Source organism: Suncus etruscus, chromosome 11, assembly GCF_024139225.1.
Source record: "Suncus etruscus isolate mSunEtr1 chromosome 11, mSunEtr1.pri.cur, whole genome shotgun sequence".
NCBI classification, from domain to species: domain Eukaryota; kingdom Metazoa; phylum Chordata; class Mammalia; order Eulipotyphla; family Soricidae; genus Suncus; species Suncus etruscus.
Genome location: NC_064858.1, coordinates 68,486,396 through 68,503,432, shown reverse-complemented (window position 1 = coordinate 68,503,432; position 17,037 = coordinate 68,486,396). Strand labels below are relative to the sequence as shown.

Here is a 17,037-nt window from a genome sequence, read left to right as displayed (position 1 = left end):
TCTGTTCACTGTTCAGAAATAGACACAGGAAATCAGAAAATGAAGGTTCCGCTTAGTATGGTTCTGCAGTGGATTTCTCTAGTAGTCATCACTGACACCAAATTGTCTGCAGCTTTCTCTTTACAAATGCTCTGTACAACTAGTTTCTACATAAAGAATCTTCATTACCTTCCCTGACTTTATTAAATGACCTAGTGAAATGACTAATGATTCTAACCATTTACTAGTAAAAAATTATTTGCATTGTGAACTAGTAGTAAATATCACCCAGATAGTTGTGAGATATCTATTATGTTCCCTGACATGTATTTGAGTTTCAGTGGCACATGTGTGGGTCTATGTGTAAGCATGTATCTGCATTCTAAACAAGTGCCTTTTCGTGTTACAGTCAGTCCTCTCCCATGGCTCTGTGGTGGATTGTGCTGTTGTGGGCAAGGAGGATCCACTGAAAGGTCATGTCCCATTAGCACTCTGTGTGCTGAGAAAAGGTGAGAAATTCTGCTCCCCTGGTTTTGGTCCTGTGTCACAAACTAACTTATACAAAGCTGATATCTGCACTTTCTTGTTAGATATAAACACAACAGAAAAACAAATTGTGGAAGAAATCGTGAAACACGTCAGACAGAGCATTGGTCCAGTGGCTGCCTTTCGAAATGCAGTGTTTGTCAAGCAATTACCTAAAACCAGATCCGGCAAAATCCCCCGGTCCACGCTATCTGCCCTGGTCAATGGCAAACCCTACAAGGTAAATTCCCAGAATACCTAACATTAGACTGGGCTCTGAAATTTCTTGGAAATTCTCTGACAAAAACACAGTTTCTGAGTTATATCTGTTAAAACATACACTTGTCTTTGTTTTTTATTTTGTTTTGCTTTTATGGATAGCGGGAAATTGCATTGTCATTCTTAATGTGGAAAAAAAAAAAGGATTTTGGGAGAAATTCAGATTAGTTAGGATATCTAAATGAATTCCAAGAAGAAGAATGTGGCGATATTTTTACTGTTAGTGAAGAGATCAGTTCTGTTGACACTTGTGGGAAGTTGATCATATTAAATTAAACATATTTCCTTCATAGAATGATTTATGGCTATCAGTAGATGGAAAGCAATTGAGGCAGGTTATATTTTTAAAATACTAATTGATAAATATGTTAAATATTTGCCTTACTTTGATAAAGAATTATTTTACGAAACTACTTTGATTCAATTATATGAACTTGGGAAACATGATAGTAACTTTGGGAGACATGAGTGATAGTAGGGTACTTGCTTTGCAATCAGCTGACAGGGTTCAATTCCTGGCATCCCAGCTGGTCCCTTGAGCACTGCCAAGATTGATCCCTGAGTACAGCAAGTCACAAGTAAGCCCTAAGCATGCTGGGTGTGGCTAAAAAATCACCAATCAAATGCAGTTTTAAAATTGTGTACATATTATATGTGAAGATAGACATTTTTATTTTAATTTCTTTATTTAAACACCATGAAACTACAACATGTTTGTAGTTGGGTTTCAGTCATAAACAGAACACCCCCCTTCACCAGTGCAACATTCACACCACCAGTGTCCCCCCAACTTCCTCCTCCCCCACCCCATGCCTGTATTCGAGACAGGATTTCTACTTCTCTCACTCATTAACATTGTCATGATATTTGTTCATGTAGTTATTTCTCTAACTGCACTCACCACTTTTTGTGGTGAGCTTCATAGCATGAGTTGGTTCTTCCGGCTCTCATCTCTGTTGTCTCTGGGCATTATTACAATAACGAATAGAAATATTTTAATTAAGATCTTATAAGAAAAATTCAGCATCACATATATTTGTTTAATTACAGGAACAGCAGAAGCAATCAAAGAAAAAATAATAGCATTATCATTTTCTTTTCAGGTAACACCTACAATTGAAGACCCTAGTGTTTTTGGGCATATCGAAGAAGTGCTGAAGAAGACATCATGAGATTTTTTTCTCTTTACATTTTTTGATTCAATTTTATAATAGTATTTTAATTAAAACTTGTTTAGGACAATTTGTAAATCAAAATTCTATTTGCAAACTAAATGTGAATTGTAAAGGTCTAGGGGCCAGAGTGATAGTACAGTGGGTAGGGAGGGCATTTGCCTAGCATGCAGCTGATCTGGATTTGATTCCTGATATCCCAATTGGTTTCCTCAGCCTGCCAAGAGTGATTTCTGAGCTCAGAGCCAGGATTAACCCCTGGTCACTGCTGGGTGTAGTCCCAAATCACAAAAAAATTTAATTAAAAATAATAAATGTTTAGGACACCAGTGAAGGCCCTATCTTCTCTGTTAAATATATTAATGGCCTGTAACATGCCATTTAGGAAAAGATTCTTAAATGTTTCTTTAAGAAAAAGATATGTGGTGTCAATTTTGAAGAAGTTGAAACCCCTCAGGACAGAACATATAAAGCAAATGATTGAGCACATGCCTGGCCTGATCCCTTCTCTCACAAAGACCCATACATTTGAGATCTTGGTGACTCCCAAGTATATATAGCCAGAGCTCTGTGGCACTGAACCACTTCTGAGCATTACTCTCAAATAAAGTATATATAACTGTCTTCTCCTGGAATGAAAACAAAAAACAAAACAACAACCTTAATTGACCCTCAACTGAAATTTCAATCTTTATTGGAAGTAAGACCAATATTGTTCCAATTCCATAAATGAAAGCTCCCAAACTTCAAACTCAAGTTGAAGCCAGAAAGAATCTCTAGTCCTTCTAAGTCATAGTCATTAGTCCTCTAAGACAAATGAAAATTCTTGCAGAATTTTTGAGATGATTCCAAATGTGGGTGTTTAGAGAGATAGAATGAAAAGTAATAGTTAAACATCTGGACCAATGATTTTCTAGGTAGAAGAAATGTCTACTGATGATGTGTTTAGGAAACAATGTATATCAAGGTTTACCACAGTGTCTACAGATTTGCACTTAGTAAAGAAATCACCAATAGGTAGCTTTTGTGGCATTGAATTTAATGTCCTTATAGAAATAAAGATTCTTTAAAACCCTGCCTTCTGACTTAGGTTCTTAATGGGATGATTTTGTCTTTCTAAATAATTTCTATCTCTGGAGACAGTAAAATAATATTGAAGTAGACTAGAGTAGTGAGATAAGCCCTTAAGGAAGATGTCAATATACAGTATTTGCCGGCGTATAAGACGACCCCCTAATTTTGCAGTTAAAACATAGGTTTAGGCCTATATTCGCTGTATCAGACAGACGCTCCTGTGCTGCAACTGTATGTACCACAGTGAGCCAATTACAACAAGCAAAGTTTCAAAGGTTATACTGTAATAGACGTCCTCTCTGACTCTGGCCAATCTGAGCAGGCTTTTTACAGTGTAGATTCGGGTTCAGAACACTGTGTAATTTGCATGTATAAAAAGCCTGCTTGGATTGGCTGAGTTAGAGAGGCAGTCCGAGCAGCCTTGCAGTGATTGGTGCAGGATCGAGTTGGAAAATTCGTTTTGTGGCAATATTCAGACAATTTTCGTTTAGCGGCATATTGAAACATTTTTCGGGATATCGGTGTATAAGATGAACCCCCCCCCCAGGGCCCGGAGAGATAGCACAGTGGCGTTTGCCTTGCAAGCAGCCGATCCAGCACCAAAGGTGGTTGGTTCGAATCCCGGTGTCCCATATGGTCCCCCGTGCCTGCCAGGAGCTATTTCTGAGCACACAGCCAGGAGTAACCCCTGAGCAATGCCGGGTGTGGCCCAAAAACAAAACAAAACAAAACAAAAAAAAAATGATGACCCCTGATTTTCAGTTGACTTTTTTTGTTTCAAAAGTCGTCTTATACACCGGAAAATACTGTATTTGCGTTATGCTAACATCAGCTTTTAGAAGAAACCTAGGTTCTGAAGACACAAATTCTCAACTGTTTAGTTTAACTAATTGAAGAAGGTGATATGCCACAATATTTTTCCTTTTAAGCTTTATACTATTATCAAGATTTTGTGATCTCTTCAGTGCTCAGTATCAAATCTTGGGAGTTATGCATAAACCATGTATTCTACTAATGTGTCATATTCATGACAAGCAGATAATTCTAAGAAAATAATTTGAAATAATTTTTTAAATAAGCTGAGAGTTATGGACCAATTAATTCATAAATACTGATAAGAAAATTAAGTATTTGATTTTTCTTTGGAATCTTTATATTAGTTTTGAAAAAATACATTTTACAGGTTCAGTAACATACTAAGTCCCAAAGTCTTGCTCAGTTTCTTAGTCTTTTATCAGGAATATTATTTTAAAGAACATCAATTCAAACGTAAGAGCTTGGTTATATAAAATAGATGTAGATAAAAATAAATGAGGGTTTGCTTATTTCATAAAACCTTACATACTATTTGTATAAAAATAATTTGAAAGTATTATTTGAGGATCTTATAGCTGGTGTCTATGTACTAAGTTCCTATATACTGAAATTAATTTCTTGATTGCTACAGCTGGTAATGCTGTCTTGGTTGATTATTTTAGTAGTTCAAATGAAACTCACTAGATATATATTCAACTAATAATTAGCTGAACTCATCTCTCTGTTATATATTGATCTGTTAATGCAATCGCAGACTTCACAGTGAATTCCTTCTAAATTTCTAAATGTCATTTTATTCTCTTATTTTATTAAGGATAAGATTTGGTTCACTTGAAATGGCAACATTTTTCCCCCCCAAAGAAAATCATTTGTGAAGTATACACAGGCAGTTCAAGAACTAAGTATATCTTTAGACTTGCATATATTTTTCTGGTAGTCAGACCTTAAGAACACTTTTGCAATTTTCCAGTTGTGTGGTATTGGAAAACATCACACAAAATTCAAGTGACTTAAAAAAAGGTGGTGGTGGGGAAGTGGTGGCACAGTGGTAGGGCGTTTGCCTTGCACACGGCTGACCTAGGACGGAGCATGGTTCAATTCCTGGCATCCCATATGATCCCCCAAGCCAGGAGTGATTTCTGAGCCCATAACAAGGAGGTTACCACTGAGTGTGGCCCTCAAACAAAAACAAAACAAACAAAAATTCAGGTGACTTTTTGGTTAGTGAAGTATTAAATTCATCTCCTTTGCAAGGTCAAGAGAGCATTGTTACTTTCATGTGACCAAATAGGAGTACATCCAGGAGTAACACCCTAAGCAATTCCAGGTGAAGACAAAACCCTGGCCCCAAAAGTAAAAAATTTACAGAATGTTTTCTAGGTAATTGTTCATGATATAAATAAATGAATGTGCTTACATTTTAAAATGTTTTATTTATATAAAATTAATATCATTCAAAATGTGAAAATTCATACCAATAAGTGATCCAATAAGTGAATATAGAAGTTATGCACTAAATGGAGCTGAAGATCTGAACAAAGGCATTTTAAACATTAAAGAGTATTTTATACTTTTTAACTTTCTAGGTCTTTTGTAAAAATCCAAATACTCTATTTCTGAGTATTCTCTTGAGGAGAGACCGATTACATCTAGTTTAAATTAACGTCTCGATTTCTATATTTGATTTTTATAATTTATGATCCCAAAGTTCAGGGGAACCTTGAAGCTGTCTCCTATTGTTTTTGCTCAGGCCACATTTACACAAAATTTAAAATCATCCACATAAGCAAGATTACGACTCCCTCTTGTGGTAGCTCATTGTTTAAAGATAAATAATAAATCCAAAGCCAGTTAGCAAACATTTTTTATAGAGTTTACATTGATTGTTAAACTTTCTGTAATTAGAAAACAAAGCTTAAACAGAGAACTGGAAGTATTTTTTTATTGACAATGGAGAGGATTGTTTTTACCATTACCTGTTGACTGAATCTGTTCAACAAAAAATAGACATCAAAACAAATGTAATGCACGTGCAAACATAGCAAATCAAATACAAATATGAAATTACTAATGACAGGTCTTGCGCTTAATCAGATAAAGCAGAAGAAAATCAGCAGTGAGATCAATGGTTGTAGTAAATAGGATTTTCCTTGGAAATAGCCCATAGAAACAAAGAATAAACAACAGTAACACCACCAAATAAAGCCACAGGGAAGAGCTTACTCTTCTATACTTCTGTACAATATATAGGTTGTTCATTCTGTCTTTCATTTTATTCCTCTGATAAGAAGAACTGCAGGGAAGTCACAGCAAGGCCATCTTGGCTAAAAGCTTCTCACATTAGATAGGAGTCTGGCTAATGCCCTGTTACATTGACAAAAGGGAAGAGTTTCTGAGGTTTTACTTTTTTTCCAGTGGGCCACAAGCCACAGACTTCAGTGGTTGACAGTCACTGAATACTTGAGATTGGCAGTTTAAGGTATTTGAAGAATGATGTGGTTCTGAATAAAGAAGTTGTGTTTTTTTTTCTTTTGTCCACAGTAACAAGAGATGTTTTTTTCTTTATACATTTTTTAAAATAATTTCTTTGACTCTTGTAAACAGTTTGGCTTTGTTTCATATGGAAAAGCAGAGCAAGCTTTCACAGTGCTATTTTTTAAAGATAAAGGACATCCCTGATTGCCTTTAAAGGTCTATATTTGGCTCCAGTTCAGGTTAAATCATTCTTTTTTTTTCTATTTTTTTCTCATTTTTTTACATGATCAGAGGCAGGTTTTCAGCTTTAAGTGTTGACAGATTTGAAGGGGAAACATAGAGAAGCATAAAACATGCTCCCAGGGAACATTTTGATTTGACTGTTACAATTCAAAAACTGTAAAAATGGTGGAATGGTAAAATACAAATGTTACTTGGAATTGTCAAGTGTTTGCACTCAGGACTCCATGAACCATATATTTTATTTATTTAAAAAATCATATTTATATCCATTTACATAAGACTTACACATTTAAAAAGAAATACACAATAATACAGAAATGCCTAGTATCTTACAATAAAACATGAAAAAAAGTGGCTCTGTTTAATAAGAGCCTTCATTGTACAGAAATTATGATGTGGATGATGCTTATTATTCAAATGACGTAAGCATTTTTCTTACAATTTTAGTAAACTATTCAAACAGAAGTTCTGAGTTCCCCCCACCCCCCAATCACACTTTCAGTTTAATTAAACCATCATAGTGGTTATTTCCTTAGAGTTTTGTCTTCATTGAGGTTTCCACAGCTGTTCTTCATAGATGGTAGAGCACTTTAGGTAGAATAGACTGAAAAGACGACATCTAAAAGTTTTAATGTGCATGATTAGATCATAGGAAAAACACATTTGAAAATCCACCCACCCTTTACTGTGGCCTCCCTACTTTTGTGCTGAGATGGCATGAATGAGATTTCCTTTAGGGTCTAACCAATTACCACATCCACGTAGCCTTTGCTCTTCCTTAATCTGGGTCAGACAAGCTTCCTAATAATAATTTGTGAACAGTCAAGGTATTCACCAAAAAATGCTAGCAGGCTTTCTGAAAAAGTTCTAACTTGCTTGTTAATCAAATGATTTGAATTGCCTCTTTCTGGGAATAGGTTTGTGTCCTAGATTGTCTCTTTTAAAGAGATCACAAGAGATACTCATTTAATTTTGACAGAGCATAATGAGTATAAATGAGTTATTGGAAAAGATCTGGTTGGCTGTGTGGCATGACTGATCATTTGCAATTAATATAATCAGGAAAAGCTCACAAAGATTTCCTGATACTAAAGAAATTGTTGTACACAATATGTTTGAAGTTATTTGAATAATTAAATAATTAATTTTAGCCAATGAAATTGAATTTTCTTTTAGGATCTTGTTGCAAAAAATAACTTTCTCCCATTAGAAGTGAAAATCAGAATATATGAACCAGAATGCCATGCACAAAATATAGTCTGCAAATAGAAGAGTTGTGCCCATCAGTCAAAAGCTAAGAAGCAAGCACTGCCCGATATATTAGTCATTTGTGAATTAGTGAAGTATTCAATTTCTGGGAAACATTAACATGTTTTGTGTAGAAGCTATGACAAACAGTATTTTGGAAAGCCTCTTATTTAGCCAAATTATTATATAGTTTAGATCATGCTAATTAGATGCCAAATTGTATAATGTAATTAAAATGATAATGTTAGGTTTTATATTCTGAAATTAAGTCTCTTATCTGAAAGCTTTTTGTTTATCAGCAGCAGTTTTAAGCAGTGACCTATATAAGGCAGCATATTAGGTCCCAAAGATCAACAACATGCTTTAGTTCAAGACAATGAATAAACAGCACAAGATGAGCTGTTCCTCCCTCTATAATTCTACTCATTCCTGTGCACACAGTGGTTTTAAATATTGATCTATTTTCCCCCCAAAATGTTAATTCAATGTAAATGACACATATTTGTTAAAATGCAGTTTTAGATTATAAATTTTGTCTTTGGGGGAACAGTCATTGATAAAATGTTTATATTTCCTTTTATATGGTTTGAGAAGATTTCTTCTGTATTTTTATAAATACAAAAGCCTTAGATTATGATCGCAAATTGAGATATATTGATCATTCTGTCTATCATTATATTAAGAGCTTTCATTTGATCCTGTGGTATTTCTAGATAGTTCTAATTCATCCTTGCTTTTAACAAATATGTCATATTGTGAAAACATAGGCTAAAAGCTTAAGAATTTAGCTACACTTTTGTTTGTAAAATTTTCCTATGCTTAACACTATTTGATTGTGTCCCTGCTAAACTCAATACATGTCTTCTGTGCTTCTTGACCTCCAGAAAAATAGTAACATTCATATGTATTTTTTTGTAAAAGTAAACTCATTCAGGAAAGGTTATGCTATGTCCCTCAGTGTTAAAGGTTATTAAAAATGGCAAAACAGAATGGAAGCAACTCACTCACGTCTAATACAATGAAAGGCCTGATGCTTAGATTTAGACACAGTGTAGACACTTAAACACACAACTACAATATGCAGATTCCTTTTCCACCCTCTAGCAGTTTAGCTAGCATCCTCTTTACTGCCTGGTCCTATGAATAATAGGATGCGTCTTGACTAATCTACCTGGTCCTTTGGTTTTTGGTGGTGGTGCTGCGGTTTGTACTTTTGTCAGCCAAGGAAAACTACTCACAGCAAGTCAGTGCTGCCTCCTTGGAGTGGCTTGTCAACATGAATATGTGCGAACAGTGGAGTTGTCTAACCTCTGCAGTCTGGATGAAGCAACTGCAAATGGAGAAAAGGGCTTTAGAGGGAATTGGATGGTTGAGGACAAAGTTGCAGCTGAGAAAGGTTCTTTGTTTTCCCTTGCCAGAATAGACCCTAAAGCATACAATAAACCTTTCTTGGCCATTTAAGCCACTCACATTCCTTTGCTCTAGACCAAATTTCTATAAAAAAAATGCAGATCAAAACCCTCCACTGAGTTTTTAAGTGGTATTTTCCACCTAAGAGGAAATAGAATAGGTGCAGTCCTTTGAGGTAGTTACTTCTGTGTTAGAAGCAAAGAGCGTTCTTAGATAATTCAGGAATCTTTCCCCTCTGTGTTTGGAAGATCTTCTATACTAATTTTCATCATGTTAAAGTGCTCATAGAATTTGTTAACTTGTTCCAGAATGTTGACAAGCTAGAAAAGAAATGGGCATCAAACATCACTTTTTATATTAGGGATAAATTTTTTTAATTTTTTTAATTTTTTTGGTTTTTGGGCCACACCCAGCGTTGCTCAGGGGTTACTCCTGGCTGTCTGCTCAGAAATAGCTCCTGGCAGGCACAAGGGACCATATGGGACACCGGGATTTGAACCAGCCACCTTTGGTCCTGGATTGGCTGCTTGCAAGGCAAACGCCCCGCTGTGCTATCTCTCCGGGCCCTTTTATTTTTATTTTTTATGTTTGGAATTAGGGATACATTTTAAAGACTGTGGTAGCTAATAGCATTAAAAAGTATGAAGGATTTCAGGTACATGACATAATAAAGACTATTTTGATTTTATGCCATTAAGAATTTACTTTATACTGTTTTGCCAAAGTTGTCTCTCCTCCAGAAAGGCCATTTTCCTTATGATGTACATTACATGTATCTAATGTCTACAGAAGGAAATACTAACTTAAGGCCATTTTCTTTGTTGATGTACATAACATGTATCTAATGTCCACAGAAGGAAATGCTAACTGGGTATTTACTGTTGATTTTGTGTTTGTTTAATTCTCTTCTCATGGTTGTGCTGATTTATTTAAAGCTTGCCTCAGCCTGGGGTGAATAATGCCTGAAGAGTCTTAATTTCTAAGATTAAAAAAAAAAAAAAAAAAAACCCCGAACTTGGGATAGTCAAACTTATAGATTGGCCTTGGAGTTAGTTTCCATTTACTATGGAAATGTTGTCCAAAGTCAACCTTTAATAAAGCAAATTAATTGAGTTTGTAAGTAGAAGAGTAAAGAAACACAAATCATGCAAATGCTTATCATTCTTCCTAGATGTGGACATTAGCCCAAATTGTCCTTTGTAGGCATTATTTTAAAATATGAGTAAAATGCAATGATTTCATGCAGTAGCAAGTCCCAAGTCTTTTTGTTTTAATGAAAGCAAAGTAAACTTCAAGCGGAGCCAATCAGCTGAAGAAAGAAAGCTCTAGAAAGCTGTGCAAGGTCAGACAATGAGACTAAAGTTTGCTAAACAAGCCTTTTACTTCAAAAGTAATATCAATCAACTGTACCATCTGTGGCCATTTTCCTTGACTGTCCAGATGTCGTGGTTAATCTAAAGCCTGCTGGCAAAGTTTCCGCGGATCCAGGCATCATACTGATTCCATGCACTTCCCGGGGAGGAAATTGCCTTCTCCACGTTGACCCACGCCTGAAATTCTTGTCATCGCTCTAATAATAAAGTTAGAATTTTACATAATGAGAGCTAATAAACAATTCTATGAGTCCTCAGAAGCATACAACAATGATTTAAGTTTTATGTAAAATGCACATATAGAAATTTATACTTTAATAGATTTAATAGATTCCCAAGAAGAAAATGGTATATAAAATGTTTTAGAAAAATTATTTAGGGACCGGAGCAGTGAAGCAACTGGCGCAGGTCTAGAATGGACTGTGGTTTGATCCCCCGGCGTCCAGTCCCATATAGTCCCCTAAGCCAGGAGAGATGTTTGAGCACATAGCCAGGAGTAACTCCCGAGCATTACCTGGTGTGGCCCAGAAACAAAAACAAAAACAAAAAAACCCGGCGATGCTCAGGGGTTACTCCTGGCTGTCTGATCAGAAATAGCTCCTGGCAGGCATGGGGGATCATATGGGACACCGGGATTCGAACCAACCACCTTAGGTCGTGGATCAGCTGCTTGCAAGGCAAACAACCGCTGTGCTATCTCTCCGGGCCCACAAAAAATGTTTTTAGGATAAATTGTTTTAAAAAAATTACCACCTCTACAGATAAGCATTCTTGAAAAATTAAATCCCTGAAGTTTTCTCCCCAAATATTGGACAAGTTTTACTACATGATAGGCCATCATAGTTTATGATATGTGCTGATATAAATAATCATAATTTGAATGAACTACTTAGGAATTGCATTTGACTTAATGAACGTGAAAAGAGGAACGAGCTTATATATTTCACTTTCATGTATATAACATATTTTTTGAAGAATGTATATCTGACAAACCTTGACAAATGATCTCATAATCATATATAGATGATAGAGAGAAACACTAAAACTCATTTGATTTTAGCTGATACTTAATTAACTGGAAACTTGACAAAATGGATATTTGAATAAATTACACATGTTCATTAAATACTTCTAATATATGTTAACTCATGTTGCCATTTTATAAATATAGTTTTGGTTGTTGGTTGCATAACATCCTTCTTCTCTATGTATACACAAAATCTCTAAACAATACATTTAAATTGTTAAGAAAGTATATAATTTGGTGTTTTGCCTAATTTTTTCTGTTGAATCATAACCTAAGAAAAATGCTATTCCTTATATAGCTTACCTTCTAAATTTTGTTTTTGTTCTGAAAGAATTCCCTATTTCTTACTGTCATAATTGGTGTGTTTGACTTTACAGGTGAGGCGACTACATTTGAGGGTACAGAACATACAATACAAAACTGACTTCAGAGAATCCATAAATCAATATTTAAAATGTTCACATTATAAACAAAGTATAGTATGATAGTCATCAAAATGCTAACTTAAATGACATTTAAAAACTAAATTATTGATACAAATATATATCCATTGTTACATTAGAATTACAATTGCTGATATCTAAACTTAGTTTATATTTGGTAGACAAATATTATGGTTTAAGAAATACCTGTTTACTCTTGTTCCAATTACCAAGCTTTACATTGCCTAAAATTTGTTATGCTTATAAATGTGAAAAAGAGACAGAATTTGTAACTGACCTCTGTGATTCCTTGAGTATTGTAGTCAATATTACATAAACATAATTAATTTTTAGTTTTACAAAATACTATTACTTAGTAGCAGAGTACAACACTATAATGCATGAGTTAAGGATTAAAAATAACCCAATAACTCAATATTTTATATCATGATTCCCTACCTTTGCATATTGCTATCAGAGAATGGTACTAGGAACTATAGGCAGTGATATCATGGGGAATATTTTCCATGAAACAAAATTAGAATGCTTAATTGAAGTCAAAGTTCACAGAAGTACATTACTATTTCATTGATTATTTCATCTTCATCTAAATGTGATCGGGAAGGTCCTTGAAAAAAAGGGTTTCTTGATATGGAAAACTAATTTTGGTAGACTATTGTTATTGATACTCAAATGCAAAAACAAGGAAACAATAACTAAACAAGGTAAAAAAAAGGCTAGAAACCAAAGGCTAGAAACCAACCTCGGTTTGACTGATACCTGTGTTTCAAATTTAAAAAAAAAGGCAAATAATAACATTTATTTAGACCCTTTTTCTCACTTCTTTCAGAAAAAACAGTGTAATCTTTCTCTTGAGATATATCAATATGCATTTCAAAATGTACCCATATGACAGATCTCTAATATTTTTAGAATTTCCTTAGAAACATTTAAGCAAGGAGAATTGTCTAAGTATGTGCATATACAAACTTTCTTGAATTAATAACTAAGAATAAGTAATAAAATAATCAAAAAAACTTATAAAATTAAAATCAATTAAGAATTAGTGATTTTTAAAATGTCAATTTTTATGGTGACTGGAGAGGAATTTTAATTTATACAAGAAGCGCTAACCAACACAAGTGAAAATCTGAGTTAAGGATAGCATGATCCTCTGGCTACTGGAGTATCTAAATTTAATTTTTTTAGCTTTAAGATTTGCTGGATTTATCCAGAAGACTATCTTCTAGTCTTTTTCATCAAGAACTTATTGCATTATATAACACAGAAACATGCATCTCTCACTTTTCCAAATCACACTGGGTTTCCTTCAATTATTTTCAGACAGATGGTGTAAAATGCTCAGAACTACTGAAGTTAGTTGTATCAATCAATCTAGGGTTTGGAAATTGTGTTTCTTCTTATTCGAAGGTTAATTAAGTATTTAATATTTTACAGATCATTTAATCATGCTTTTGTTATACATAAGGAGTCTTACCCTCAACATGGCTTTTAAATCTACAGATGTTAAAACATTACTCATCTGTTCTTTTTGTTGTTGTTGTTGTTTGTTTTTCTTTGTTCTTTTTTTTTTTTTTTGTTCTTTGTTTGGTTTTTGTTTTGGTTTTTGGGTTACACACGGCAGCGCTCAGGGGTTACTCCTGGCTCTATGCTCAGAAATCGCTCCTGGCATGCTCTGGGGACCATATGGGATGCTGGGATTCGAACCACCATCTTTCTGCATGCAAGGCAAATGCCTTACCTCCATGCTATCTCTCCGGCCCCTGTTTTTTGTTCTTTTGTTTGTTTTTTGTTTTTGGGTCATACCCAGCAGCACTCTGTGGTTACTCCTAGATCTATGCTCAGAAATCGCTCCTGGCAGGCTCGGGGGACCATATGGGATATTGGGATTCAAACCACTGTCCTTCTGCATTGAAGGTAGGCAAATGCCCTACCTTCATGCTATCTCTCCGGCTCTCATCTGTTCTTTAAGAAAACCTAATTCTGGGGCCAGAGAGGTGGCACTAGAGGTAAGGCCTTGCAAGCGCTAGCCTAGGACGAACCGAGGTTCGGTCTCCCCACGTCCCATAGGTCCCCCAAGCCAGGTGCGATTTCTGAGCACATAGCCAGGAGTAACCCCTGAGCGTCAAACAGGTGTGCCCCCCCCCAAAAAAAGAAAACCTAATTCTGATATCTAAAATGCAAAAGCTCCCCATTTATTGAGAGAAAATATTCTCACCATTGTAATTCCTTAAACTTTCTGTGAAGATATCCTGATAGTTATGAAATAACCCATATTTCTTATAAAAAATCTGAAGTTTTAAGGATAAGTGACATCAATGGTTATAATTAAAATGCTGTTACATTTTTGTTTGTTTATTTTTGTGCCACACCCAGTGCTAAGAAGCTACACTTGGCTGGTTTAGGAGACCATATAGGATGCTGAGTATCAAACCCGAGTTTGCCACATGCAAGGCAAACACCCTACCTAGCCTCTATTCACCATTTTTTAAGTCACAGTTGTGAAGGAAAAAAAAAAGTTGCATTTGAATCACATAGTGCTCCTAAAGCTACTTAGGAGTTCATAAATTACTTTTCAATTTAAAGTAGGTAACACAAGTTAGCATTTAAGGATTAGCAGAGGAGAAATTCTCGATTCCATCGATGAATGAAGCATATGATCAAATTCTAACACTATTAGACCGATTTCAATTATATTCTCCAAAATCCCTTTTAAGTGACAGATGAGGACTTACTTCATCCAGACGCCGTTCAGTCCCCAGGGCAAGGAGGTTATTATATTCCCTTTCAAGAATCTGCCTAGCCTGTGGATATCAAATTACAGTTACTATCACCAAGTGCACCTTTTGTTTAAAATAAAATTATAGATCACATTTCAGAAAGTATTCAAACCCAGTTTTATGTATGGGATCTTGAGGGGTGTTTTGCTTGCTTGCTTGTTTGTTTCTTCCATATCTATAAAGCCATTGCAAATTTTAGCTCTAAACACAAGCTAGGGCACATTTCTCCAGTTAGTGAATAGGAGTAAGCAGGTTTTACAAAACATTTGAGGCTTTGAACATGCAGAGTTGCTTTATTTTACTGGAATATTTTATATTCATTTGAAAGAAGTTAAAAAGTGAAGTTAGCTGACTAATATTTTATTTAGCTTATGCGGGTTCTTCTCAAGCCTGACCATTTATCATCATTTGGGAAAACTTTAAATAATTAGAATTCTTATGGTCTGTCTTCATATCTGATCTCCTGTGCCTGTGGTATATATTTCAGGTATTAAATTTAAGGAATTCTAGTGATTCTAGTAATTATCCAGATATGGAAATCACTATGCCTAATGCTAATAAGTGTGTAAGATGTATATAGGAAAATTCAATTTCTGCATCGAAGTGCCTACTCATGATTTTCTGACAGGGCTAGTATTTGGGAGTATCAGCATTTTGATGGGAGATTGGACCATTTAATTGATAACTCTCTTCCTGCTTCATTTTAGTATTTCACTCTAAGCTTGATATTTAAGCTTGAAATTTAAGTCCCAGCAACATATTTAAAGATTCAGTGAACTTTTATTCATAATAAACAACCAACATTTTCCCTATGAAATTTTGTTTGTGGTTAACCAAATCAGGACCCAGCAGAATCCCAGATAGAGGCACTTGCCTGGGTGTTTTGTGTTGGAATCTGCAATAGTAACGCCAGGCTGCTGTAGTCAAAATTCTCGTCCAAGGCTATAAGGGAGCCATGAACCCCACTCTCAAGAATATTATTTGCATATTCTCGCAGTCCAATTGCTTGTATCCAGCGGATCACTCGATCATTGCTCCACACCAACACATCTAGGGAAATAGACACATCATATTAGACTGTAGTTTTAGCAGGAATGAGAAAAACTATGGATAAAATGAGTCAGATTAACTTACCAGGTCATCATTTATGCACAGGGACTCTTATTGGACATACATATTTACTGTTCTTTTGACTATTCTTTTATATATTTAGCCTAGAAAGAAGTCATCATTCTGGGAGTGTATTATCCATCACTCCTTCTTTATATGAACTCCATCAATGTCTCGGGTTCCTTGCTTTCATTCTTGAGGTCTAAAAGTTTGTTTACTCTAAAAGTTTGTTTATCTGTGCATAAACCAAAATTACTAATTACAGAAAACTGACTACAACAACCGTGATGGAGCAGAATTTCTAGAACCATAAAGAAAGACTATTCTAGATTTTGTCCTATGACCTGTGCAAATACCACGATCTCTGATTACAGAGGACTGATTCTGTCAGCCACAACTGAACAGAACGTTTCTTAGCACCAATAAAAGACTCTGGGGTTCAATAATCTGGAATCTGTAGTTGTTTCCATGACAGTATGTGTCAAGGTGTGGAGAAACCCTGTACCTTTTTAGGCCAAGGGAATTCCTTTTCAAATTTCCCCAATACTTACTGGACCTATGCAAAAAAAAAAAAAAAAAAAAAAAAAGGCACAAAAACCTTGCCACACCAGTCCTCCTTCCTTTTTTCCCCTCTCATTTTGTGATGTTGTTTGCAGTTGTTTATTGTGGCTGTTGGTATATTTAGTTGTTGCTTCTTCATTTTTTTCTCTTCCTCCTCCCCCTTTTCTTCTTTTAAATTGATACTGATAGCTCCTAAATGGATTCCTCCCAGCTTTTTCTTTCCTTTCTTCTTTTTTCCCCCAACAGAACCACAGAACTTGAATTATTTTGTTCTGCCTCATAAATTAAGGGGAATGGAAAAAAAAAAAAAAAAAGAAAGTGGATGGTACCAGGAGCAAACATGAACATTGAGTGGAAATAATGGCCTAAATATCAAACCCAAAGTCAAAGACAACAGAATCAAGATTTACAACAAGTTATATACAAAGGGGATGGGTTACACTAGCGGTCCAGAGGGCAAAGGTGGGAGGCATGGGATGCATTATGGGGATGGGGCAAGGGAGGTCAACACTGGTGGTGGGG

At 35.3% G+C, this 17,037-nt stretch overlaps 2 protein-coding genes across 6 annotated transcripts in view; one reads left to right on the top strand and one right to left on the bottom strand.

The window, feature by feature from the left end:
* The window catches only part of ACSS3 (acyl-CoA synthetase short chain family member 3), a 238,668-nt gene extending 236,188 nt beyond the window's left edge, over positions 1-2,480 (top strand). The window contains exons 14-16 of the mRNA XM_049783383.1: positions 389-488; positions 570-745; positions 1,887-2,480. Coding sequence (XP_049639340.1) covers positions 389-488; positions 570-745; positions 1,887-1,955 — 345 coding nt within the window. The 3' untranslated portion in view covers positions 1,956-2,480. The remainder of the gene's footprint in view (positions 1-388; positions 489-569; positions 746-1,886) is intronic.
* A 3,565-nt stretch (positions 2,481-6,045) lies between these two features.
* PPFIA2 (PTPRF interacting protein alpha 2) overlaps positions 6,046-17,037 on the bottom strand; it is a 452,934-nt gene continuing 441,942 nt past the window's right edge. For 3 of the 5 annotated variants that reach the window (XM_049783353.1, XM_049783354.1, XM_049783357.1), the window contains 5 exons: positions 15,719-15,894; positions 14,800-14,868; positions 10,632-10,791; positions 9,050-9,141; positions 6,046-7,182 (listed from right to left, as the gene is read on the bottom strand). In XM_049783353.1, coding sequence (XP_049639310.1) covers positions 9,083-9,141; positions 10,632-10,791; positions 14,800-14,868; positions 15,719-15,894 — 464 coding nt within the window. In that variant the 3' untranslated portion in view covers positions 6,046-7,182; positions 9,050-9,082. The remainder of the gene's footprint in view (positions 7,183-9,049; positions 9,142-10,631; positions 10,792-14,799; positions 14,869-15,718; positions 15,895-17,037) is intronic. The other 2 variants (XM_049783355.1, XM_049783356.1) reach the window with 1 other exon arrangement.